General features: G+C 33.4%; 1 protein-coding gene across 3 annotated transcripts in view; it reads left to right on the top strand.

Annotated features, from left to right (window-relative positions):
* LOC120329304 (putative E3 ubiquitin-protein ligase HERC1) overlaps positions 1 to 27,363 on the top strand; it is an 83,103-nt gene that overhangs the window by 7,881 nt on the left and 47,859 nt on the right. For 2 of the 3 annotated variants that reach the window (XM_039395886.2, XM_078118250.1), the window contains 35 exons: positions 178 to 323; positions 1,357 to 1,489; positions 1,879 to 2,050; positions 3,519 to 3,658; positions 4,254 to 4,415; positions 4,875 to 4,990; positions 5,064 to 5,154; positions 5,611 to 5,755; positions 6,549 to 6,720; positions 7,866 to 7,997; positions 9,012 to 9,177; positions 10,296 to 10,421; positions 10,508 to 10,675; positions 12,349 to 12,498; positions 13,065 to 13,167; positions 13,663 to 13,801; positions 14,358 to 14,416; positions 14,605 to 14,805; positions 15,500 to 15,618; positions 16,253 to 16,325; positions 16,559 to 16,713; positions 17,214 to 17,295; positions 17,567 to 17,740; positions 18,283 to 18,423; positions 19,227 to 19,335; positions 19,865 to 20,102; positions 20,677 to 20,843; positions 21,620 to 21,750; positions 22,644 to 22,929; positions 23,329 to 23,499; positions 23,812 to 23,978; positions 25,232 to 25,388; positions 25,991 to 26,105; positions 26,544 to 26,762; positions 27,065 to 27,183. In XM_039395886.2, coding sequence (XP_039251820.2) covers positions 178 to 323; positions 1,357 to 1,489; positions 1,879 to 2,050; positions 3,519 to 3,658; positions 4,254 to 4,415; positions 4,875 to 4,990; positions 5,064 to 5,154; positions 5,611 to 5,755; positions 6,549 to 6,720; positions 7,866 to 7,997; positions 9,012 to 9,177; positions 10,296 to 10,421; positions 10,508 to 10,675; positions 12,349 to 12,498; positions 13,065 to 13,167; positions 13,663 to 13,801; positions 14,358 to 14,416; positions 14,605 to 14,805; positions 15,500 to 15,618; positions 16,253 to 16,325; positions 16,559 to 16,713; positions 17,214 to 17,295; positions 17,567 to 17,740; positions 18,283 to 18,423; positions 19,227 to 19,335; positions 19,865 to 20,102; positions 20,677 to 20,843; positions 21,620 to 21,750; positions 22,644 to 22,929; positions 23,329 to 23,499; positions 23,812 to 23,978; positions 25,232 to 25,388; positions 25,991 to 26,105; positions 26,544 to 26,762; positions 27,065 to 27,183 — 5,144 coding nt within the window. The remainder of the gene's footprint in view (positions 1 to 177; positions 324 to 1,356; positions 1,490 to 1,878; positions 2,051 to 3,518; positions 3,659 to 4,253; positions 4,416 to 4,874; positions 4,991 to 5,063; positions 5,155 to 5,610; positions 5,756 to 6,548; positions 6,721 to 7,865; positions 7,998 to 9,011; positions 9,178 to 10,295; positions 10,422 to 10,507; positions 10,676 to 12,348; positions 12,499 to 13,064; positions 13,168 to 13,662; positions 13,802 to 14,357; positions 14,417 to 14,604; positions 14,806 to 15,499; positions 15,619 to 16,252; positions 16,326 to 16,558; positions 16,714 to 17,213; positions 17,296 to 17,566; positions 17,741 to 18,282; positions 18,424 to 19,226; positions 19,336 to 19,864; positions 20,103 to 20,676; positions 20,844 to 21,619; positions 21,751 to 22,643; positions 22,930 to 23,328; positions 23,500 to 23,811; positions 23,979 to 25,231; positions 25,389 to 25,990; positions 26,106 to 26,543; positions 26,763 to 27,064; positions 27,184 to 27,363) is intronic. The other variant, XM_078118251.1, reaches the window with a different exon arrangement.

Here is a 27,363-nt window from a genome sequence, read left to right as displayed (position 1 = left end):
TAAATAAACATACGAGTAACTGGCTATTTATTCCCAAATCTGACATGCACTATTTGCAATGTGATCAACATGTCCTATTGGCTTTTTATCTCTATCACTATTCTACACCACTTTGATATAGTCATTTTCATTCAAATCAAATTGTTTCTGTAATACTTTTATGTTTTATTTCTTCAGGAAACTGATTTCAATATCAAATTACTTGATGTAAACAAATCAGGATTTATCAATGTTGAGAACGCAGCTCTCGTTTTATTGGAAGACATTGTCAAACTTTCGTCGCAATATTCGAACTCTTGCAGCACACCATTTACTGGAATAAGGTACCGGATGGCTTGTTATCATGAGTGTTCTACTGTGAACATGGCACTGCATAAGCAAACACAGTTACAGCTGTGTTCCTTAAAAGGAACATTATTCTTTCAATTTAGCAAAGTTTCCTCAATTTATTACTCATCGCTTGAAGTGGTTTGTATTGTTTTCAACCTGTTTTGGCTCGGCAGTGAGGCACATTGTGCTAAGCGTTAAGAATATGCTCGCCACCGCACCTCTGATTACCCTATGTGGGTTCGCAGGTTTGAATCACATGCTGGGATAGTTATGTGCGAGAGGATTGGTAGACTCCTCGTTGCTGTAGGGTTTACAGAACTGCTGGTCGGTCGGTTACGGCTTCCTCTACAATCAAGTCCATGTTTCCGAAAGCAAATAATGTACTGGTAACCGGATGAAAGGCCGTCGTTCGCCATATTATGATTGAGTCTTCTTATTGGCTTTCCTCTCCTCTGAGATAAATATGTGAATACTAATCTATCCTGTGATCTTTAACCTTCAATAATAGCATAGATGGGTCCAACTGGCTAACAATTAGGTGATCATCTGTTCGGGTAGCTATTTTGACTTTCATAAGAAGTATGAATTGATTTCATATGAAATTTACGGGCATTCCTTTGCTTTTTTGGTCTTATACAGGTTGACAGAAAAAAGGAACGCATACAATATGTCCCAAATGGACTGGCTCCTCTTTTTTTGTCACCGTATTTGCGTTCTACAATATATTTATATATATTTTGTATACTATGATTATTCATGCCTTGCACTCCGTCGTAGGCCACTGATATATAACAATATTCAAAGGAGGAGCAGTTATTTTTTAAAAGCCCGGAATCTCCCCTGTTCAGAATTGCCTACCTAATTTATTTCACCTTGGGTGAGATTGTAGCATGGTATTTGGAACCGAAACATGCAACCTGCATCGTAGACTGATCCAATCTTAGTTTAATCAGGAAAATGCTTGTTCAAGGTCTTATTCGCAGTTGATACTTATAAAAAAACAAATATATTACTTCTTATATTTAGTGAAAAAGTTAATGGATCCAAAAATTGTGAGGTATTGGCATGGGGAAGCAACAGCAGCCATCAGTTGGGAGAAGCAATGCAGGAAAAAATTTTACAAGCTAAGAAAATTGCACCTTTTTCACAAGCTCAAGTAGTAAGTATGGTTGATAATGTCGTTATATTTTAAATTGATAAAACTATTTAAAGTTATAGTTCAACATACCTTGATGTTGACTTTTTATTTAAATGAAATGGACCATTTGTTACAGAATATAATATGTATTGCATTATATACATATTGTGTACAATTTTCATTTTTCTTAACAACAAAATTTTTGTGCCTACAACTACTAGAGAGCCGATGTTGAATAAAAATGCGTCCCGCAGTTTTACCCAGTTATTTGTATTTGGCCCTCATGTACTAGTGGTTGCACACCCCTGCGCTGGGCCGTCGCTGCCACCTATTACCAAGGCGACTAAATGTATACAAGTTGTTCAGTTTATAGAAATATAAAATTTATTTTCATTTGTGTTTATGATTAGATCGAAGCCGGCCAGTATTGTACATTCGTAACATCACTGAATGGTCAAGTATGGGCCTGTGGAAAAGGAAGTTATGGAAGATTAGGACTTGGATCTTCAAATAACCAACCAACACCAAAATTATTGAAGTTTGATCCTTTGTTGCCGATTAAGAAAATATCATCATCTAAAGGTAAATGACGAAATATATTTGATTTAAAAGTTTTGCTGCATACTAACACAATTGTATTTCTGTAACATTTTGCCTGGCAGAGGTCAGATGGTCAAAACTATGACAAGAAAGGCACATAAATAATGGTTATATATTGCTGGATTTGTTTTCAATAGTGTTTCAACAATTTGTTTTCAAATTAATTTTTTAATATTGAAACCAAATCCAGAAGTTGATAACTATTATTAAAGTGTATATTATTGATTTTCTTGTCATAGTTGAAATAGGCTTGTCTGTGGAAGTATGACTCTGGTCAGACGAAATGCTAGAGAAAGACATTTGTGTTAGTGTGCAGCAAGAATCTTGAATCAAATAGAATAGTTATCTTTTTAAATTATGCTACAATATTCTTGCATTATACACATAAGGCAAAGAGAAAGGAAAGGTAGTTCGTCTTGCATAACCCTATAACTGATAGATAAAAATTTTAGATGGCAGGAAATGGTGTTGATTTGTTCTATACCATGGTGGTCCAAACCCAGGCCCGTGAGCCACATATGGCCCGCCGCTTCATTATCTGTGGCCCGCGTCACATTCGGAGAGTAATCGATAAATCGCATTTCGTGTTGTTTCGTAATCGAATTAATCATAAAAATCTTTTGACATATTGTTACATCACTAATGTCACTGAATTGACTAGTGTTATGGCTAGCTGAGGCAACTAGCGAAGTTGAATAATGTGCTTGGCTAGTCGAAATTGTTAACTGGCTTTCTATCTTTTCCGTCGGGAATATATGCATCATAGAAAACTAAAAATCGAATGCGGATTTTATTAGCCTGGGATGGCTATGTCTGATAACTGTGTGTTTGCACAATAAAAGTGTTTGTTTTGTATTGCACTGTGCCTATTTTTGGCACTATTGTGGCCCGCGAACAATGAAAAAATAAATTCGTGTCCCGCGGAGCCGACAACCTTGGACCACTCTGTTCTATACTATACCCTGTTCTGTATACCGGTATACTTAAAGTGCATAATTCAATTAGAAAAAGTTAGCACTCTCCCAAAATTTGTGCCAGGAATTTTTTTTATGCTATTTATAAATTTTAGGCCTACCTGCACTCACAGCTAGACAATAATGGAAATAGTGATTCCAAAATACATCTCTATGGATTATTTTCATTTTACTTGTTATATCAAAATCAGATTTCATATATACCCCTATTAAAACTGAATATGTCAATATAGCTTGATATATGGCAATTCATAGTTGCACGTTTTAGTCTCTGATATAACTTGGCCCAACTTGCTCATGTAGTATAAAATACAGTACTAATTACCTTGGTTTCAAGGAAAATCACACCAACAAACGAAATTGCTATACCCACATGTTTTAGTCTTCAAAATTCGATAAATTGATATTAAAAATCTCTTATTTATTGAAAAATCACAACTTATTTGGTATTACAATTTAATTGCTTCATTTTTTAGGATCGGATGGCCACACTCTGGCACTAACATTCGAAGGTCAGATATTTTCATGGGGAGATGGTGATTACGGTAAATTAGGACATGGTTCTGGATCGACTCAAAAATATCCTAAACTTGTCCAAGGACCACTATCAGGGAAAGTAAGTAACTGCTGTTAAATGTAATTTCTTCTATATTTATTTTCATCTCAGTTATACTTTTGAATATTGATCTAAATTTAGTGATACCTTGGTAGTCAAACTACTCGACACTCTAACAATTTGAGTAGTCGACTAAAAAATTTGAGTCAAAAACATTGCGGTACTCAAACTGAAATTCGGAGCATGTGGCCAAGTGACGCTACTCGAACTTACTCAAACTGCCCAATCTTGAACGAATTATGTTAAACTACACCCACCGTATTGTTTTTATCCAATTTTTTTAGAAATGGGGCAAGCATCCTCAAAAATCATTGTGACATTATAGGCAATCACAATAATAGCTTTTTTCTCTAATTTGAGACTAATTGCTCTAAAATAGGTTCTGTACAAGCTATCATACAGATAAAAGAGCTTCTGGTTTTGTATGATAAGAATGTTTTCAGTCAGCATTGCCTACCTAATTTTTTGCGCCGGTGGAATCCTTTCCAAGTCTCTGATTCCAAGGTTTCTGAACAGTCTTGCATACTGCTTCACCATTGAATCAATAACTGGCAATCCCCCAGTTACTCGAATGAGTTTTCTATTCCATTGTCAGGTAGTTGTCAGCATATCAGCAGGATATCGACACTCAGCATGTGTTACTGTTGGGGGAGAACTTTATACTTGGGGTGAAGGAGATTATGGTCGTCTTGGACATGGAAATAATAATAGTAAAAATGTACCAACTCTAGTACGAGATATCAACAATGCTGGACAGGTTAGAAGGATTAGTCAATTTTGGATTAAATTCATAATTGGAATATTTTCAATAACATATTACATAATTATGATATCATTATCTATTTTTTACTATTTGTTATCAATAAGTTTTGATATTAAATCTTCAGCAGAGATAAATTGCACACGATATGCTAATCATATAGCAAGCTGCTACTTCTCATTCACTTACCAGTACTGTTGAATGACAATGGTTAGCGGTAGCGGTTATGTGAACCGCCCAAACAATATCTTACATCATCATCTATTTGGGCTCGTTAGTTGACACTTCTTGCCAAACGCTAGGAACATACTTGTTATTGCTCTCTGATTACTTAGTTAGAGTTCATAGGTTGGAATCCCCATATTTGATGATTAACAGTGTGATGCTTTTCACATTGAACTAACTGTCCTGACCAGTGTACTCATATTCACGACTCATGTTCGTAACTTCTACCAGGTTATCTGCGGTAGTTCACACACTGTTGTCGTGTCGCAAGACCGTGCAGTTGTTTGGACATTTGGAGGAGGAGACAATGGAAAACTGGGTCACGGAGATACCAGCAGGGTGTACAGGTATATATCTAAAACAAAATAGTGTTTTTCCTAACTTCTTACTTATTTGGTGTAAAAATTTTTTTATTCTTAGACCAAAAATTGTCGAAGGTCTTTCTGGAGTTTTTATTCGTAAAGTTTGTGCTGGAAGTCAGTCTACTCTTGCTTTAACAACATCTGGACAGGTGAGTGATTTATATCATTTTACTTATTTTGGTAAATTTAGAAAATAGATATTGACTCAATGAAATACAGTTATGAAGTAATCAAGCTAAGCGTTGGGAATACACTGCGGGCATAATTATGTGCAAGACGATTGCTGGACTCGTCACCGTCACCGTCGTAGGGTGGTTCACGTAACCACTGGTCTATTACGGCTTTTTCCACCACCAAGTCCATGCCTCAGTCCGAAAACAAATAAATTGCTAACTAGTCCCATACTCGACATGAGCTGGTGACCGGATGAGAGGCCGTGGTTAGCCATATGATTAAGTTGTGCTATCGACTTTCCTCTCCCTTGGGATAAATATGTAAACCCTATCTAATTTACACAAGTTTAGACTTGTTTTAAATAAGAAATGAAGCATTATTAATTTGACAATTTTTATTAGGAGCTTTCTTGCTTATCTATCTTGCTATAGGTTTATTCTTGGGGATGTGGTGCATGTCTCGGATGGGGAAGTGCGGAAGCAACATTGTTGAAACCAGCGTTAGTTACGTTTCCAGGAAATACGAGAATAGTGGATATTGCTTGTGGAGATGGTCATTGTCTAGCTCTTAATCATGGTAGGAATTTTTTTATTTTGTAATATACCATCGTCTTCTTTTTTCATTTAGGATAAAATAGCATTTTTATGTTGCATTTACATGTACGTTAGCTTAATAGAAACTGTGAAATCGTTTTAAAAGAGTACAATGATCAATGTTTAAATACGAACAAGAGGGTCTAATAACCAATATGCACATTGTGTTGTCAGCGAAATTATAATGTTAAATGCATGTTCCGATGTCAAATGATAAAAGAATTGTACCGAAAGTGATAGGAGTATGTATGTGCTCATGAATTATGAAACCAGCAAAATTTGAATACCAACCTCTGTAAGACTCTTCTACCGACACTTTCACCTATAAAATCTAAATTTGTAACCGATTGGTCTATTAGTTACGAAAAAAAAGCTTTTTTAGTCATCAGATATTAAATGCTCACAACAAAAAAATACTTCCATCCACTTCTGGCACTTTGAAGATAACAAATTAAAATCAGAACAACGTTTATCTCAACTTTTTTGCATTGCTAAATTGATTTTCTATAAATTTACAGTTATTGTGGCGAATTTATGTTTTCAAAAAGACACAATCTAGAAAATAGGTCATATCTCATGTTCCAGAATCCATTCTGTGTAGTAAATTATTTCATTTATTTTCTCTTAAAACATTTCATGGCATTCTGTTTTCAGTTCCAACAGTATATTTATCAGGTCTTTCACTTCTGTGTGTAAACTGTGTATCTATGTTGGAATATATGATAAAGAGTACTTATCCACATTTAATATTACGAATTGATTTGATAATATTACAGAAAATGAAGTTTATTCGTGGGGAAACAATGCAATGGGACAATGTGGTCTTGGACATACCACAAGTCCTGTGACCACACCATCTAAAGTCATTGGTTTGGAAGGAAAATCTGTTCAGCAAATATCAGCAGGAACTTCTCACAGCATTGTATGGACTGCTCTACCCCAGGACAGGTAGGAAAATTATAAACATTACATTATCTCACATTGTGCTAGAAATACGTTTGTAATTGTAGCGCCGAATGCTATATTTGGATTCACAGGTAATGAATCCTGTAGGTGGAATGATATGCAAGAATAGCTTTTGCCATGACTACCGCTGCATGTGCTTACATATTGACATTATCTACTTCCTTGAATTCTTATGCCTATTCTAATGGCAGAGATATTATGATCAGGATAGGATAGGATTTACTTATTTATCCCGGAGAGAGAAAGACTGCGGACTTGATGGTGGAGGAAGCCGTAGCAGACTAGCGGTTATGTGAACCACCCTACAGAGACGAGGAATCCAGCAGTCATCTCGCACATAATTATTCTCCACAGGATTTGAACCTGCAAACCCACACAGGATAATCAGAGGTGCTGTAGCGAGCGTATTACTTTCGCTCAGCACAATGCAACACATCGCCGAGTCCATCAGCTTTTGTTTTTTTTCTAAATTTTTTGGCTGTGCCCCTTATTCAACTATTGTTCGATTTTCTCCATTAGTCTATGCAACTGATATGATTAATTGGTTTGTGATTATATTTGGATGAGGGACCTGGTTTTCTATATTGTTAAGCTATTTATAAATCTTCATTTTCTGGAACAATTTGAAAATCCTTACCTTATCTTCAATTACTAAAAAGTAATTTCATGAGGGAATTTAGTACAGGAATTGCCATAATCGAATACTTGACTATTTCGAATACATTCAAAAAAAATCCTTTCATGTCAGCTAATTTATTGCTGCGCCGCATAAATAAAGTAACTGAAATGTTTTCAATCAAAATGTGGACGGCGGCGCTAGGATTTGTGCGCGATATTCGGTATTCTTATAAACACGGAAAAGCGATATTCGAAGGTCGCAAATATATTCGGAATGGACCAATTGGACATTCCTGATTAGGTAGCTGTCAAGACCCACTCTTATGTGAATTTTGGTGTTATTTACAGTAAGTGAAGACCCTTACAGCGAGTGAATGCCACAAAAAAATCACATAAATTAATTTTTTACTACAAAATTTATTGTTAAGATCATGAATATATGAGTCTAATCTAGTTTACTTTGAGTGGAGAAATTTTTATTTTCATCTGGGAATCTTCTTTTCGTATAGACAAGCAATATCATGGCATCGTCCATATTGTGTTGAACTACAGGAAGGTTTATTTGAACAATTAAGAAGTTTTCTTGAGAAATATTGTCAAAATTTATGTGAACATCCAGCAGAACCGTTCCAAAATTCAAGGTAATATATACTTTTTTTCAAGCTGTTTGTAATTATTTTTCATTTGTTTTGTAAAAAATTTATTTTGCCTGAAATGTGTACCATTTACTATGCCCAACATATGCCAAGTGGCATATTTCTTTTTTTTATATAAACATATAATATTACATGCAATATTATTCATCATCGCCCGGTCCTTCTACAATAAAGTAACTTCTGACATATAGTATTATTTTCGTATAAAAAATGAGTTATGATAATAAGTGCTGTGAACATTTTAATTTCCAATATATTTCAATGGGGCCTTCCTAACCAATTCCCAATATTAGACTCGCAAAATTGCTCGTGCTTTTGCAGCAGGGTTGTGCAACCAACAACCCGGCCCGCCAAGCCATTCAGCGTTGCGCTTATCAACACTCAAATTTTCTCCCATCAAGCATAAAATCTGAATTCGACAGTTTATGTTTAAAAAGTCGCTCACACGGTTAAAAATGCATATTTTCTGCTCTAAGCAATAAATGCATTCTCATATCTTGTCATTCCCACACGGGAAAAGTCGTTCTTTTTGTGGGGTAGTTAAATGTCTGAAGTTGGTTATATGGCCCCCCGAAAAAAAATGTTGCACAGTGCACACCCATGTTTTAAAGGTTACCAATACCATGCTTCATAGCAAGTAACCCAAATTAAATTATAGAATGTGCTATGTAAACAGTGATTATGTTACAATGGATGTAAGTCCAGCGTAAGGAAAACTGTTATGTTGTGCTCATTGTCCACTCCGAGAGGCTGTACAAATTACTGGACAATAGTATGGTCAATTGGTTAGTAATATTATGAACAATATTCTGTTAATATTCACTGAATTAAAATTATACATTCACCGTTTTACGCTATTAACAATCTACCATTTCATGAATATTCATTTTATTTTCTCACCAATATCATTTTATAACGACAAATTTACTACTGATCAAGAGCCTCATGAGAGTGGGTACAGAAGTTTGAAAAATTCGTTATTGTTTGTTTTATATACAGTGATCATCAACGATTTGTTCTTCTCTGTCTTCATTTGCTACGTATTCACTTACATCTTGCACATACCGGTAGTTTGTCGTCACAAATACTTGGGAAGGAATCTCACCCTATTCGTGTTCTACTGTTTCATCTTATTGATCAAGAAGCACCACCACAAATCGAAGAGGTATAAATTTAAAGATTTCAAATATAATTTTTTAGGCATTATGATATAAATTTGATTAAATTTTGTAAAAACTAGCTTATTTAAAATACCGTATTTGACGGAAAATATGCGCACTTTTAATTTTATTTTTTTTCTTGAAAATTGATTGTGGACTTATTAGCCGATGTACAGAATGTACGAATCAGACAGTGCCTTATGCTTTATTGCCTACACTCAGAACCAGTGTTCCCACTAAAGTGTGCGCGTGTGCGCGCGCACACAGCTTTCAGAGGCCGCGCACACGCATAGATTTAATGCGCACAGACGTATTTTGATGTAATGTAACAATGTTCTCGGTTGGCAGGTTGAGAAAGTTTGTTGTTGGCTCACCCATTACCCGGTTAGAACGCCAAAATTTCTTCATTGGTTTTTGCACAAATATTAGTCATTTCAAAAAAGTCCACACACCCAAAATTTCTGCGCACACATACTGCAAAAAATTAGAGGGAACATTGCTCAGAACCAATACCGATACTCTTGTTTTATAAGCAAACCGCCATTTTTAACTGCCCAAAAACTGTTGCGTCTCCTAGCCTGATGCGCCTTATGTATGAATGAAAACTAAGCAATTTATTGACAGTGTGCCTTATAAGCCTTATGGTCTGTAAAATATGGTAATTCTTATTTTATATTGTATTTAGTTATTACATTTTGTTGACAAAAAGGTCAAATTTTTTTTTTTTAAATATTTCAGTAAGTAGCAAATTTAAGGCCTGTTTCATGACTAAGCTCGAAATGTTTTGCAAACCAATTCTACAGAATTTGTCAAATTGTTTTATGTTAAAATTCGAAGTCAAGATATGTATTATCAGTTACGATTACAGGACTTCATTATATGTCACATGCTCTAATATTCTCCTCATTTAAATAATCCTAGAAATTTTAAAGAAATTATAAAATGCTAGCCTACCAATTTATCATGTAACCAATTTTTCTACATTTTCTTCACTATTATTCAATAATAGTTAGGACTTGATTTGAATCGAACGGAATATTTTTCTCGAATCAAATGATAGAATATTATCACGCAATCTAAAATCTTTCTTTATTTTACAATGAATAATGTTATTATTTTTCAGGCAATCGTAGAAACATTATCAGTTGGTTCATCACTTCTTCTACCATCACTAGACGAACAAGTTGACATATTGTTACAATTTCTACCAACTAATTTAATCGGATGGAAACAATTATCAAGGGGACAAGTAAGATATTCGCGTGCCTGGAGAGGAGAGCGCCTGCAAGGGGCCAACACCAATGATATATTATAAAATACACTTTTCATTTTCAGAGAATGCAGATTGAATTTATACTAAGAAGTTTGGTCGACCATTTAAATGTGTCACGATTACTCGGATATTCTAGTTATAAATCTTCAACAATTTCAACTTTGTGTGGAAAGGATAAACCAGTTTATTCATTGTTGAAAGCACTTATTGAGAACATAAAATTTCACACTGTAAGTATGAAAGTTGCGATTCTTGTTTTTCATTATGACTTTGATATGATAACAATGATTATAAATAGTTACATATACCATCTATCACTTATAATAAATTTGAAGCTACAGAGCACTAGTCGCCTAGTCGGCAAAGTTTTTTAGGGCCCAAATAGTAAAATGTAAAGGGGTTACAACTTACAATGCCCAACAATTCCTAGGAAATTTTAAATTTAACCACATAACAAACTTGTTGAGGAACATTTAATTTGTAATTGAAACTAGTGCAAACGTACCGGTACAAAGATTGAACAATAGAACGAAGAATTACACGGCGTTAGCTTTTGCATTTTCGATGAAGAAATACAATAAGCGGATACGCATCAATGAACATACCAGAACAGTTGTGATGACGGTAATATAGTTGAAATGAACGTCATGTAAGATCGTTTCGTTCATGAACAAAAACGTTTGGCAAACAAATTTATCTATAATTTTGGATTTATAGAACTTTTTTGTGTATGACTGCCATTATTGAAATTTATTGGTGCCCCACAAAAAAAAGCTCTGCGGCCCACAATTGGGTTGTGACTTACAGTTTGCCATAAAGGTATTCCCGGTTAGAAGTCAAAGGTTCAAGTCCAGTTAGTCATACTATATTGGCTCATATTAATATTTAATGAAGATCAAGATTGAATTGACTAAAGTGGTTGTATATGTTGAATATTACACATTTTTATTAATGTCATTCGGATGCTTTATTCTTGACATGTTTCATCGGAGATTTGAATAGTTTTCAATAATGGTATTCTAGAATCCTATTGTTCAATCAATTTTGATCCTGCCTAGTGCATAATCCAAATGATATCAATATCATGCACAAAATTATGATTAATAACAATGAAAGCGGAAACGAAAAAAGAATGAATTATTTGAATTATTGAACATTTAAACTAATGCTCATTGAACATTTGAATAATGTTCAAATTTTGTATCAGGGTACTGCTCACCACCACACCTCTAATTATTACCCTTGCGTGGGGTTCGATACCCATGCGTGGATAGTTACTGTATGCGTGAGAGGATTGCTGGACTCCTCGCTGCTGTAGGATTATTTACATGGCCACTGGTCGGTTACGGCTTCCTCCATCATCAAGCCCATGCTTCCAAAAACATATAACTGGCTAACCAACAAATCCCATACTCGATATGAAATGGTAACCAGAGGTGAGGCCGTGGTTTGCTATATGATTAGGCTGTCTTATCGACTTGAAATTAAATTAATTTGAATATTTTTGACGAAAACTTCTAGTGTCGTTTCCTTTGGAAGGAGCAACCTTCTGTAAGCCTCACCCTTCGACCAGTTGGTTGGCATAAAACAGTTGAGCATCCGACGCACAGCACCACTGTTGAGCGTGACTGAATACCGTCGTAATCTCATAGCAACCTGGGCACTTTACATCCATGAAATACGAGTTTGGTGATTGAACCAATCTTTTTTTCTTGTGACATCTTTATTCCTCCTCGTGGGAGAGATGGAGTAAATCTCTTGCCGACGACATCGTTACCCTCGTCATGGATAAATATGTAAATCCTATTCCAAGTTCTGAAATTCCTATTATATTGTAGGAAAACTGGAAATCTTTTTACATTTCTATACCTATTTTTCACCAATTTTATTTTTTAATATACAGGATGAATCATTTTCACAAACTGAAGGAGAAGAACGCTCATATTCTGATGAAAAATTTTTCGACGAATTACCAATGAAAGAAATACACAATTTATTATCTATGATTCAAAATCACCTCCTAACACATTGCTTCTATTCTACATTAACAGAGGTTGGTTTCTTTGTTACCTGAATGGGGATGCTTAGATCTGATAACTTGCAATATTCCGGATTTATTTGTATAGTTACGGTAGTCTTAATTTGAATAAATTTTCATCAATATTTTTGTTAATAATCATTTTTTTTATCAAACTTCTTTGTTACCTCAATTTTTTTACCAATATAGTAATCTTATTTCAGTAAGATATTATCACTACAGAACATAATTTATTTCATTTTCATCACACAAATTGAATTTTACGAAATAAATTTGGAATAGGGAGTATTAGTACTAGGATATTGGTATTGAATGCATGTCCTTCCTTTCTGTCTTTATACTTACCGTATATCTTGTTTATCTGAAGAAGTTTGGCAAAGATCTATTGGAAGGTTACGAATTTGCTTGCTTTTTATAGAAAAAAAAAATGTTATTCTAGTTAAATTTAGATCGTTTGTGAATATTTCACCATTATTTTTTATTGATTTACTAGGTTACTGGTAGATTATTACATTTAATAGTTCACATTATACATCAATACAGTCAAAGTTATCTAATATTAATCCTTGTATAATATTTAGGATGACAAGAATATTGCGATATTGCAAGATTATTTGACTTTATTATGTTCTGCTGCTGCTCAAGTATTCAACAAAGTTGGTGAAAATTTCCAAACTGGCCAAGGTAAATTTATTATTATCTTATTTCCATGTCTTTATTATATTAAAAATTATGTATAATTGGAATATATATTCTATTTTAACTTGTATACTAAAATAAGGAGAATTTATAATAAAATGATGAACCACGGTCTCTCATCTGGTTACCAATCCATGTTAAGTTTGTGTATAGTTAACCAGGTATTTGTTCCAGATGCATGGACTTGATGATGGAGAAGCCGTAACCAACCAGCGGTTATCCAGCAATCCTCTTGCACATAAATATTCATTGTGGACTGTACTGTGGTTCAAACTTGCGAATCAGTGCAGGGTAATGATGGTCACAATTAAAAGTATGTTCCTAACGCCTAGTACGATGTACTAACTGTCGAGTCACGATTTGTAATGACAAATCATTTTTGATTCCTCAGTCCAGTCCAGATTTCAGTACTAGTTGATCGAAAAATGAGCAAAAAAGTAAATATTAAATGTATTTTCATGCTTTGAATTTTATGTTTAGAAGAAACTTTAGATCAGTCTTGTGCTGGACGTTTGTTGTCTGTTTTCATCAACTCATTACTGATGCTCGATCCTCATTGTATTTCACCAAAGACGGATGATTTACTCAACCTTCTTCATTGCATCGATAAATTCAATAGGTTTGTGAGAACTAAAACTTACTACCATTTTTTTAGTTTTTAGAAGCGGAACCTTATAAAGTGCTCAGGCTAGAATCTTCCTTGTGTAAGAAGGAAAAATCTTTCAAGGGTGCTGACAAATTCCGTTAATATAACTATCAGTAGAGGTTGCGCGAGACTAACTTCCAATCCTTCCTTCCTCAATGCCTTTGCACTAGTGGGTCTGTATGCGTATGATGCAAGGATGCTGTAGCAGCAATAAACATACCATACTATGCAATTCAAGAGTTCTGCTGCTCACTAATTTATTAATCTAATAATCTATTTCTGTAACGTTTCATCTGACCAAAATCAGACTTCCTCAGACAAGCAGACTTTCTCAGACAAATTTATTCATTGTCGTATTTAAATCGCACAATTGTTCTTTTCTTGTCATTGTTATAAACTGATTGTCTGAGAAAGTCTGATTTTCGTCAGACGAAACGCTACAGAAATACATTTGTGTTAGTGGGCAGCAGGATTCTTCAATTTTTCCTTTCATCTGTAATTTTATTTTTTCTCCATTTTTTAATTCCAGGTTTCTTAGCAAGGAAACTTCAGCTAAACAACCTGATGACACAACTGAGCAAAATCTAAGTATGTATTGTGTTGATAATTGGAATTTTAAGTGCCTTTCACCAAGAATGGATAAAGAATTTCATTTATTTAGAAAATTGTTTATTAGAATTTGGACAATTAAATATTGTGAAAAAAAAACAAGTATTAAGTGCTACTCACAATTAGTGAACCACTTTTTAAACAATGTATATTAAATTCCATTTTAGTTGAAGCAGCGATCATAACATCTGTCTGTTTATGGATTGATGATTTGGAAAATGCCTGTGCTTTGTTAGTTGGACGAACACTCAATTGGTCAAGTTTGGGAGTTTTGAAAAACAATGATAAACATTTGGATATTCATGAATCTTGGTTATCTTCTTCTATGTTATGCAATGGAATGGAAAATGATTTCAATGGAGAAGAAGGTATTGATATGATATTCCATCATTCTGCTAAATAAGATGCAGAAATCGAATATTCGAATACATTCCAAATTGGTTATATTCGATTCAGAAAATTCTTGGTTTTGGGAATACCTAATTTAGAATATTTTCATTTGAAAATGTCTTTTTAAGCAGTTTTTATTTCCTGATAGACAAAGCATAAGTTACCTCCTGGCAGAATAAAATAGAGAATTCAATTTCTACAATTTACAATTGTGTTGAAAAATTTCAGATTAGGAAACTCATTTCAGAATAATATATTAAATATTTCATATGCAAAAGGATTATTTTAGAATGTATTCAAAATATTAAATTAAATGGTTTTAGCCATCTCTGATTCTAAGCAATTCGGATTAATTATATTTCATTTCAATGTATATTCAATGAGTTTAAATTTGGTTTTTTCCGTATATTAGGTGAAACTTCTGCTCAAAATTTTCAAAAGAAATTTATTCCTAGAATCATGGATTTTATATAGTTTTGAATCTTTTTTTTGGTTCACTACAGCCTACCTAATAGTTTACATCTCTCCTGGTGAGCTCGTGTTCCAATAATGGCTTGACCACTGCTTGAACTTAACAATATGTCATATTAGGTGTAGTCTACATGTACAATACATGGAAAAGCAAGTGAATTTACAGTTTTTTAATCTATAACACATAAAATTTATTTACAGATATTAATGACATTTTTGATCTCATTAATCGTGATATGAACAGCAAAGAAAAATTCTCTATTATTAGGTTGGAAAAATTCCATTATAAAACATACTTCGAATGGCCAGAGCTGTTAGAGGTATTTATAATATGCTTGCAATATTATACAATATTTCATATAAAGTACCAACTTTTTATTTTTTCACTATTATTTATGAGTATTTTTGGTAGAAAATCTTTTTAATTTGATTATACAGTGATACCTCGGGAGTCAAACATAATTTGTTCAGGATTGGTGTTCGACTTCCAATTTGTTAGAGAATCAAAACTTTTTTTCCTATAAGAATCAATGATAATTATTTTAATTCGTTCTTACGCATTCCAAAATATTAACTAAACGTGTATCCAAACAACAATAATTATTTAAATGTGTACATAACAAAGATTAAACATAATAAAAATTTAATAAAAAATGTAATATTATATTATTTGAACCCCAGAATAGGATTGTCATATTTATCTTATTGGAGACGAAAGACGATAAACCGTCTCAATCATATGGTGGACCATGAGAAGTTAACCAGTTAGTCGTTTGAGATGCATGGACTTGAAACCAAATAGTGATAGCAATTATTTTCCAACTGCGAACTACGCGAACTATCTTTATCGAATATTGATTGAATATTTTTTTCGATTTTCAGTTATTATTTACACTTGAACATCTTGTAATGAACATATCATTTAATTTTAAAATGATCGAATACTTTTCTTAGCTTGCCTCGGGACTGAAAACTGAATGGACAACACATATTTATAACAGTATGATTGATGTTGCTCAAAATAAAGGTAAGTCGTTAATGTTGCTAAGTGCCTCACGAAGTTAGATTTTGGATCTGAGCTTCTGCATTCAAATAAAAAATAAATTAAGATTGAAATAAGATGTATAGCACATATTGGGTTATTCTATTCTTTAACATATACTTTTGAGTGGCTGCCTGTCAAGATACTCGTTCAGAGACATATGTTCTTCATTTTTGAGTAGCTTCAATTGCATTTCTCATTTATACCTTTTTCTTTAGGCTGGAATACATGCAATTCTGTGGACGGGTCATTGAACAAATTATCGAAAATAATTCTGGCAACTTTATTAAAACATTTTGTAAATAAAGAACAAGCTATGTCGACTATGCATAATAGAAATTACATGATCTATATTTTTCGAGCTGTTTTTAAGGTGTGTGCTTTTGTTATTTGATTTTTGTTCTTACAATTGAGAAATGCACGAGCACGGGGTGACCCCAACCCCTAAAAACAGAACATGAATTACATCTAGAAAATTGAAGAAAATATATTCCACATTTGAACTTCTGTTTGTGTATGATTGTACAAAAAGTTTGTAATCTAAGATGCTTTGCACAAAAGCTATGTTCTCACTAGAATATGTTCAAAATACCTTTTTTTTGTTTTTGTCACACTGTACATGGGGAACAATTTATTATCAAACTACCAATACGAAATATGGACTCTGGAAATTGCAAAATCATAAAAATAAGAGGCTCATTTTGGTATTAAACATTTTAAGTGAATTAGGCTATTTTGTTACTTAATTCCACAAAATTCTACTATATTTTTTTCTTTTGCACATGGTTTTTATTTTATTACCTGTCTATCCATAAGAAACAATTTTAAATGATAAAATGTATCTGATTGTTAATTATCTTTTTTATGATTCAGGTCAGATCATATTTAGTGACAACAAGGTTTCAAAAATCTTTTGCCAACAATCAAGATTTGCTGGATTCAGTAGATGGTGAAGGTATATTTTTGCTTATCTTATCTTTCCGTATAGAATTTGTCATTTTTGCGACAAGTGAATTCAAGATTTAAGTCTAACATTACAGAATTACAAAAAAATTGGCATATATCATGATTTTGGTGAGAAGTAAATTTATTTTGAATATATGAAATCAAAATAAATGACAAGCCTGAATCCTTGAACACCAAACTTTTGTCATGACAGGTTAGAGATCCCTGGTTCAAGTCCTAGTTACTTCATTAAACTTTCCTGACTACGTTTTATCATTCAGATGCTCCACTAAATTCCGAGTTGATTGCCACTAGGTGGTTTGAAGAGTCTATTGAAGTTATAGCGAACCGATGCAGTTTTTTGTTATGTTATGTAAAACAAAATGTTGTTCAAAGTAAAAAAAAAGAAATTGAACTGAAAACTGATGGAAATATTTCTGATAGCTCTGAATCCGGTAAGTTATATGTTTATCATTTTCTGGGGAACTTGTCGAATATTTTATGTTTTTTCTTTGTATTTTATATTCACTCTGATTAAGGCTTTGCATGAGCTGTCACTTTGACTTCTAAAGGAGTTAATGGATAGCATATGAATGTTATAATTATTCTGAGGAGAGGAAAGTCGACTTGATGGTAGAAAAAAACTTTTAGTATATAAGAGTCAGGTGATTTGTGTGAAGTCTCAGCTCTTACTACTGGTAAAGATGATTAAATTTAAATAAAAGTTCGAATTTTACTTCCATTTTTTTTTAATTATCTGATGAATCAATCATTCAGCATATTGGTATAAATCATATAAACAAATAAAGCAAGGTTTTTGATGGTTATTGACAATTTTTTAGCGTTTTTGCACTTTTTGTGAGTTTTTTTGTGGGTTTTTGCGAGTTTTTGCAAGATTTTTGGTGGTTTTTCACTACCGAATATTACCCAGTATTTTCACATCATTTTTAATGCTATTTTTATTTAGAATAAACTTTAAAATTGTTGTGTATTTTAGACAATTCCAGACCACCAAGTAGTCGTTCAATTAGTACGATATCAGTTCCAAAAGATGAAAAAGATTTTGAGTCGAGAAAAAGCAGAAAAACAAGATCAGATCAAACATTGAATCCTGCATATCTTACAAAAGATTCATTTGGTTTGTATTCAATCTTTGTTTTGTATTAGCAATTTCTTATGAAGTGTGTCTTAAACTTTCGCTAAGGACAAGGCTCTGTATGATCATAATCTACTAAATTTATTGCATTCTTACTGTAAGAATGTTTGATTGTTCTCTGAACAAATCCTGGTTCAAACTTGGAATCTTTAAGCCATAATGGAAACTAACCTCACCATTTAATTCGCAGAATATTTCCAGGAGAATTGCTTCTGGTAATTGGATAATAGTCATTTTACAGTCTTGCTTCAGAATATAAATTACAGAAGTTTAATCATAAAGCTTTCACCTAGTGATGCTGATATTCTTTTTCTATTATCTACTATATTTTCCTTATCTTGGGTTTCATCGTTTCAATATTGTTTTTTTCTCACTGAACTTTGTGGTGTGGCGCATTGTGCGTTGGAATACGCTAGCCAACCCATCTCTGATTACTCTGTGTGGGTTCGAAGGTTCAACTCTCAATAGGGGACTACTCGTCGCCATGGGGCGGTTCATGTAACCGCTGTTCGGTTACGGCTTCCTCCACCATCAAGTCCATGCATCTGAAGCAAAATAACTGGTTAACTAATCCCATACCCAACATGGACTGGTAACCGAACGAGAGGCTGTGGTTCGCCATATAATTATACTGTATAATTGTCTTTCCTCTCCTCCAGGATTAATATGTAAATCCTTTCCCGTTAACATAATTGTAATCATTTTTCACCTCCTGTTATTTTCTTTATCTTATCTTTTGTTAATCAGTAACATTTTATCAGTATAATTCCAATTTATCATTTCAGATCCTTCTCATATACCATGGCAGAAAATGTTGCTTCCATCAAGATCTTCTTCATTTGGATCAGACAAAAGTCGAAGGTCTAATGTACAGAAAAGAACAGTGTGTGATAAGTAAGCTCGTTGTTTTTCCCTATATGTTGAGTATGGCTTCTTTCACACCAAAGTCTGTGTATAGGAAACATTAACTAGTCAACTATTCCCCCATCTGACCTAGGGTGACAGTCAAATGAGAGGCAGTGGTTCTTTTCGTCTTTCCTCTGTCCGCGGATTAATACGAAGTCCTATTTCATCCATGTTACAGATTTTGTTTGCACACACATTCTTTCTCAACATACATAAACAAGTATTTTTTCATTAGCTATGTCAACGGTTCCCAAAGGGTGCGCCGAGTTGATAATTGCGCCATGAAAATAAACAGAGTTGTGTTAAACATAACTAAAATATGATTGGATAATTTACATATTGTATTTATTAGAAATGTTTCATTGTTTCTTTATTTTAAATGTCAGAGAATATGAATCCATAAATGGATGATACTGATATGTGATTTCTTGTGTCTAAATAAACTAGAAATCTGCACTAATTTTCAACAATGTCCTGAAAAAAATTGTATATGACCCTATTTTTTTGGATATTTTAGGACCCTTGAAAGGATAATCGAATTCTGTTGCGCTGATGTAATCAGTCCAAGTGCTCATTTTATTGAGGACTCAACTCAGTCAGCCACAGCAGTTTCCTCTCAAGCAAACATGCCTTGGTATCATCATCGTGATCCATATGAGGATGACACTCTTGATATTGAGTTTCGTATTCGAGCTCCACTCCCAACAAACGACATTCTCAGAAAAATGATGCAGAGTCATGAGAAACGAGCAGAGGTAGATAGACAATTGAAGTCATTTTGTAGTTTGATCTGAATTTTTTTTTTTTTTTCATAATATTCACTTATCTCTCTTTCTCTGATAATTGCAAGTTTCACTCACGCTCAATCCCACCATCTAGAGAAATGGTTCTCAAGTGGTTTTTTGAGGGAGTGTGAAGATAATTAAAAATAAAAATATTTGTTAGATTTGCGGCCTTAGTTTGGATATTTACATTTCTTTATTTTGGATATTTACGTTTCATTCATATATTTTCAACATGCCCAATGAATAATACTATGCTATTTATTTTCACAAATTATGTTCTACTTACCAATCCAAATTTTGTAGTATTTAGTCACCATGTCCATATTATCTGACGTATATTCGTCATCTGCTTGTAAAAGTGGGTCGATGACTCAACTCAATAGTATTTTGCGCCCCCATTACCGGAGAAATGTTGTAAGTTTATTTTTTAAAAATTTATTTTTACATATACAGTCTTTCTTGCACACCGTAAAATAACATTCATCTTTCTCGTTTTTTGAGATTTTTTTGTGCATTATTTAACAAATTATTATTTCATTTTTAGGCGAGGACAATTTCACTCAAACAAATTCTATCATTACTTCAATCTTGTAGCAGTCAAGACAAAAGAGCAGAGACACCTCTTACTCCTTCAGCATATTTGTCGATGATGTCTGGCTGTTTTGGAGTCTCAAGCATAAAGTCAGACACTGTTCATTTGCCTCCTTCAAAGTAAGTATTGTTTGTTTTTATGGTGGATTAAGGCCTAAGGATGCCTTTGTATCCATTATAATTCAGGAGTTGATAATTGTCGCATGTAATCAATTTCTATTTTTTATGCGTAAAGCAGTTTATTTTCGTATAAAGTTATGATGTTTGACCACTTTTCGGCAAAAATGATAATTCTTTCAAGTAATAACTTTTGACCATTCAAGCACTCAAAAAGAAAATAATCTTTTTTTGAAGAATTAATTTCATAATTCATTTTAATTGATATTATTTGGAGCCATTCAATACTTGTTGCTTATATAAAGTTTAAGTGTTAAATCTTACTGGAATATGAGATCTTCAGCCAGTGACTCCGTCATATTCAATCGAAGCGCTCAAACCACTTGGCCAATTGATGACAAATTTTGTCTGAAGATTTATTTGAAACCGATTAGTCTAATTTACCAAACTTATTCTAGAACGCTATGATCAAAAATATGGAATATCAAATATATCCTAATTTGGACCATGTTTAATAAGAATAGAAAATTAGAAATTAATGTTTAGTTAATGAATGTTTCGAGTTTTGAAATACAGCAAAGTTAAGATAAACAACGATTTGATGTTTTTTATTAGAAATTAAAATCCATTTTTTGTTATATAATTAAACTTTAATTGGTAAAAATGACAATTTTTTAAATAAAACCATTTTAAACTTTTATAAAAATTTAAAATATTGAAACACTAATCTTGAATTATTTTAATTTGAGATTTTATATTTGAAATTTAATATATTGCAGGCCTATGAAAGATTGTCTGAATGATATAACATGTAGTGATGCTGAGAAGCAAATAGAAGTTCAAGATTTGACAAATCGTATCAGAAACTGCCTGCTCGGCTGTCTTCATGATTGCATCAGTCAGTATAAAGGTATCAGAAATATAATTCCTATATTTAATTTTATTATTAGTGACAGTTCAGACTAGGCAGTAAATGCATCATGCTAATCGTTAGGAATGATACACATGCCATCGCACCTTTGATTACCTTGCTCTAATTTTTTTTGGTTCAAATCCGTGGGAGAATTGCTGGACTGCCTGCTGTTGTAGGGTGGTTCATGTAAACTTCTGGTTGGGTATGACGTCCTCCATCATCAAGTACATTCATCTGGAGAAAAAAACTGGTTAACTATTCCTATTCCCGACATGGACTGGTAACCGAACAAGAGGTCGGGGTTCCTATCAAATTAAGCTTTTTTGTTGGCTTTACTCTGGATCGGAATAAATTTCTATCTGACAGTGAAACAAATGTTTAAAGTTTTTAAATCCAGCTTTACTCTATACATACATTCAGGTAATTACTTATATTTGGTGAAATAATAGTGAATTTCCCAAGCAGATGATCAGACCAAACAGACCAACATACAACAGGGATGGCCAACACGTCAATCGCCTCGAGAAGTCGATCGCGTTTGATGTTGAGCGAATTTAATAGCATAACCCAAAAATTACCTTGAACTATTTTTTTTGTGGCGGTTTGCTCCCACATAGCCGAGCTTATTAGCAGTGGTGGAATATTTTGTATGCGTCTGTGCAGTTATCTGCATATTCAGTTTATAATCGTTTTTGTGTAGGACCTTATTACCGATCAGTCGATCGCGAGCATTTTGAAGATTTTAGTCGATCGAGGTCGAAAGAACATATAGCATCACTCAGATTGAAGGCATCAAAAAAAAGGCCAAGTTAATCATTGCGAATTTTCAGTAATATAACTTGAATTCTAGTATCATATATTTTTTTAACTCCTTATTATTTCCATTCCAGATCAACACGAAGTTGAAAGCTTAAAGTTAGCATTAACTTGTATCGGAATTCTTGGTGTATCCAAATGCAAACCAAATGATATTGAAAAAACAGCAGAAAAATCATTGGAAATTTTAAAAACAATTGGAGTCGCTGATCTCAGTGTAGATGGTTCTGAACTTCCTTATGAACTTTTACACTCAATTATTTCTTCTCACACCACCTCACTCACGATTGAGAAAAAGCAGAAAGTTTTGTTGAGTGTGAGTGCAGGAATATATCTGCAGACGTTATCTATGACTGCAAGGTGAGTTTTCATTATTATACTGTCAATGATATCTTGATCTAAAGATGGAATTTTTGTGCTTATCTTATCAGAAGAAATATGATAAGAGACTGATTAACATGATTCATTTATATTGTGAGATACATTCTACCAGGGATAGCCAGAAAGAATAATTCTTGAGAGAAAATATTTTAAATTATTCCTAAAATCAAGAATTTTTTAACCGAATATATCTAATTTTGAATGTATCATATATTCAATTTGTCTTGGACTTCCCTGCTTTACACATCTGAAATAATATTTCCCGATATTGACTGTATTATAAATTGTGTCATTTAACAAAAACAAATGAAAGGCAATTTGTGTTCAATGACTTGAAATTTGGAAATTCATTGAAGTTAAGTTTTAAGTTTTATTTAGTGAGTTTTCTTCACAAATCTCCTGTGACAATACATTGGAACCTATTCTAGCATTGCTGTTCTCTCGTGTTGAAGCTTTATTTAGAAGTGTTGGTGGAATCATTCCACAACCAGATAATGTATTGAAGGATTGTTTGACAGCTCATCAACAAAACGTCAAAATTAGAAAAAGGTAAAACTTCTTTGTTTCAAGTGGGGCTGAGGAGTTTGGGACAAGTTTATACCCAACTTAAATTCCTGAAATCCCAGTAATTTAAAAAAATGTCTTTGATTCTGAGGTGATATTTTGATGTCTCTGGCTCTTGATTACAGGTCAAAGTTTTGAATCTGACTCGAGGAAAAATTTGAAAACAAAAACTCTGGCATAAGCATGCCTCTTTTAATTGCCTATTGAGAATGCATGATCAACTTTATGCTTTTCCAGTTACTTTTGGATAATTTGACTTTGTTAATTAACTTTTAACGCCATTGTATTCCCTTTTAGGCCGAATTGTCAACCAAATTATTTGCAACATTTCCAAGAGACTGCACTTGGAGATTTTCTGGTTTTTATTCGTCATCTGCTATCGACTACTACAGTAATTTCATCTCTTACCACTCCGCAATGGACAGGTCTACTTCTAGCAATAGTAGGACAACTAAACTCCGCTGGTATGGGATGGTATACTTGCAGATTATCTCGAATTTTCTTTATTATAAAATCAATCTTTACAAATACAATGATTTATGACATTTTTTTTTAGAATCAGAATGTATGTAAAATAAATACTGAAATCATTGTCTTGTTCTCTCCAACATATAGTTTAAAATATGTTTTGAAATATTGGAACTCGTTAACTATTATACCTCATCCAACATGGTGTTATGGTTTATGACTGACATGGGGAAACTAAGCTCTGATCTAAACACAGATCTCTATTGACCGATATTTATCTCAAATCTGTTTAAACTACTACCACAATCAAACCGAAACCAAATTTTGATGTTTTAACTAAAAATAGCTCAAGGAATTTGATGAGATTGCGATTAAATTCAGTTTTGGCTTGAGTCTTATTGTTTTCTCTATTTGCTCTTGTAACACTGTAAACAAAATTCTGTTTATAAAATGTAACTTTTTACCTCCCACTTACATGGGCCCACCTGGTCCAAAAACCTATCACACCTTGAGTTTAGGATCTTTGACACATGCTGTTGTTGTCCATGTTGTTGTTATTGTTAAGCGAAAAGCCGCTTTCCAATTTTTAGCAGTTTTAAAGATGAAGGTGTTTCTTGAAAGCTATTACTTTAGGAATTTTGAATCACCTACAGCTTATTGCTTCGCTCCAAACTGCTGATACTTTGACACGTACTTGTTGAATTTAGTAATAACATTCAGTAAACACAATTATTACAAGATTATATCAGATACATCATCTTGTGCGGCAATCCTCAAAAACAAGGGCAAGCTAGATTCAGGAAATAAGCAGACAGTGTTGCCAGAAATAACAATACAAAATCTTACAATGTTAACAATAAACATTGAGCATACAAATTTACTGGTATTTCTTTGTGTTGCTCTACTGTTCTATAAAAGTGGATTTGCTGCAATACATCGAATTATAATTTAAGTTTAGAGTTTTTTCTGAATCTATAAACTCACTTTTACTCAATTCAAAAAGATATTTTTTTGGTACTCCTGTAATATTTGTACCAGGTTAGGGTTAGGCCACAATTTTATACAGATGTTCCTGATTTCAGTTCTATTACGAGTTCAGGGACTGTCTGTGTATGCCAAGTGAATATTCATACCCCTCGCCCATAGGTTTCAGTCCCTTTAAACAACTTGATGTAAAGTAGGCTGACAAAATAAGTTACCTCCGTATTGGTACATACACTTCTGGAGCGCCATTTTTTCATACATTTAGGTGCAGTCGTTATTAACAGTATGAGAGTTCGTCTTCTTGCATTGAGAATACTACATATAACACTACCTACTTGGAAACATGGACCTGTTCCTGCTGTATCACCAGTAAAATCATGCAGCAAAAATATAATGGAACACAGCGAAGAAAATATGTACAGGTTTGTGAAGTTTATATTATAATATTTAGAATAGGATTTATATATTTATCCCAAAACGGAAAAGACAATAAGACGGCTTAACCATATAGCGAACTATGTACGGCCTTTCGTCCGGTTACCAGTCGGGTATGGGATTAGTTGGCCAGTTATTTGTTTCAGATGCATGGTGGAGGCAGCCGTAACAGACCAGTGGCCACATGCACCACACTACGGCGGGGAGGAGTCCTACAAATCTCTTGCACATAATTATCCTCACAGGATTTGAACCTGCGAGCAAGATCTTTAATTGTTTCATTAATAATCTATAGCTGAAGTATCAGTCTTACCATAATTATCTTGGCATTGCAAGTTGGGGATCTTGTGTTTGAACAACATGCCCTCCACCTCACCCATGGTGTCCGAACAGAAAATATTCCGGTCAGTACAATAATAATAATAGCTCATTACATATTAGTGGCTGTTTTGACTGAGCCTTGTTCTGAGTAGAGGCATGAAAAAGTCATATCAAAAACTACAAAATGTGTTCCTACACCCAAGCTTACCTTTGAGTATCAGGGACTGATGACATTTTAAAATTAGATATCTTTGTCATTTTATTTCAGAGTTTTGCAATCGGAAGGAAGTAGTCTTGTTATCAAAAAACTTTTTGAAGTTATTTCAAATGAATATTGGGTTTCTTTACCTGCTTCAAAGAAACCAGTTCAAGAAGTTTTTCAGGTGATTACAAGAATAATTTTATTTTTATAAAAATTCGAAAAGGAATTATATAACGCATATAAGTCGAGTTAAAATTCCAATGAAATTGTTGTCAAACTAAAGGCATAAATTCGATCGCACTAAAGGGGTCATCTTATACGTGCATAACTCTGATCGCATTCAATGTTCATTCGTGTTTTCAATCAAAATGTGGACGGTGGCGCTAGGATGTGTGCACGATATTCGATTTTCTTATAAACACTGAAAATAATATTTGAAGGTAGCGATATCCGAATTGGACATTCCTGACTGTGATAGGTTCATGCGTATGGCGTTTTGCGATTTGTACAGTCGGCATATATGCGAGGATTTACGGTGGATATATAGAAATAGTGGCTTGTCTTAACTAATCGAAAACTATTTTTTCTGTGAAATTATTTTGAATCTAAATTGTCACAGGGAAAAGATCAAACATCGTTGGATCAATCTGGAACAGCAAGTTCTGAAGATTCACCACAATCACTTACTGACTCGATGTTTTTTACTGAATTGACTTTTGACCTTGAGAAAAGTTCTAGCACAACTATAGAAGATGGAACCATTGTACAGCACAGTTCAGAAGGAAGAGCTTTTGCCATGACTAAAACTGGAATATCGCAAGGATGCTGTGAATGGAAGGTAGATTTTTATTTTTTTAATTTTGGATTGTTGTGTAATAAAATGTGTATTGCTGTACTCTCATTAATTGTACTTTTCATTCCTAGATTTTAACACTTGCTTGTTTTATATTATTTATATTGTGGTCATAAAATTACTACATGCAGTTTAGTATGTAGCATGATTTTACAAAATTAATTTTTTCTAAGAAATGTGTCGCTTGAAAAAAAGGTTGGGAATTACTGGTCTAGAGTTACCTGAAACTTCTCATAACTTGAGCATCACACTAATTTCTAGTAAAATGTTTTTTACATTTATTTCAGTTTACGGTTGTTCATGAAAACCCTGGCAATGAAGGAACATGTGTGGGTGTGTCACTTCATCCTGTGCAGGATTGTCAATATAGAACTACCAATGAAATGTGGTTATACAGAGCATACAGGTAAATAATATTCTTATTTACTTGTCTTTTTTTATTGCATGAATCTGGAATGTCCAAAATGAATGGAGTATTTTGAATCTATTTGATATTAATTGGATTCATTATTCCAATTCTACTTTCTTGAAAGTGATGTTGATTTTTAAATTTTGACTAGTTTCATTTGAGAAATTAAGCAATTTA

The sequence above is a fragment of the Styela clava genome, chromosome 12 (genome assembly GCF_964204865.1).
Source record: "Styela clava chromosome 12, kaStyClav1.hap1.2, whole genome shotgun sequence".
Classification (NCBI taxonomy): Eukaryota; Metazoa; Chordata; class Ascidiacea; order Stolidobranchia; family Styelidae; genus Styela; species Styela clava.
Note: the sequence above shows the minus strand (reverse complement) of the source record. Positions and strands in the feature narration are given on the sequence as shown.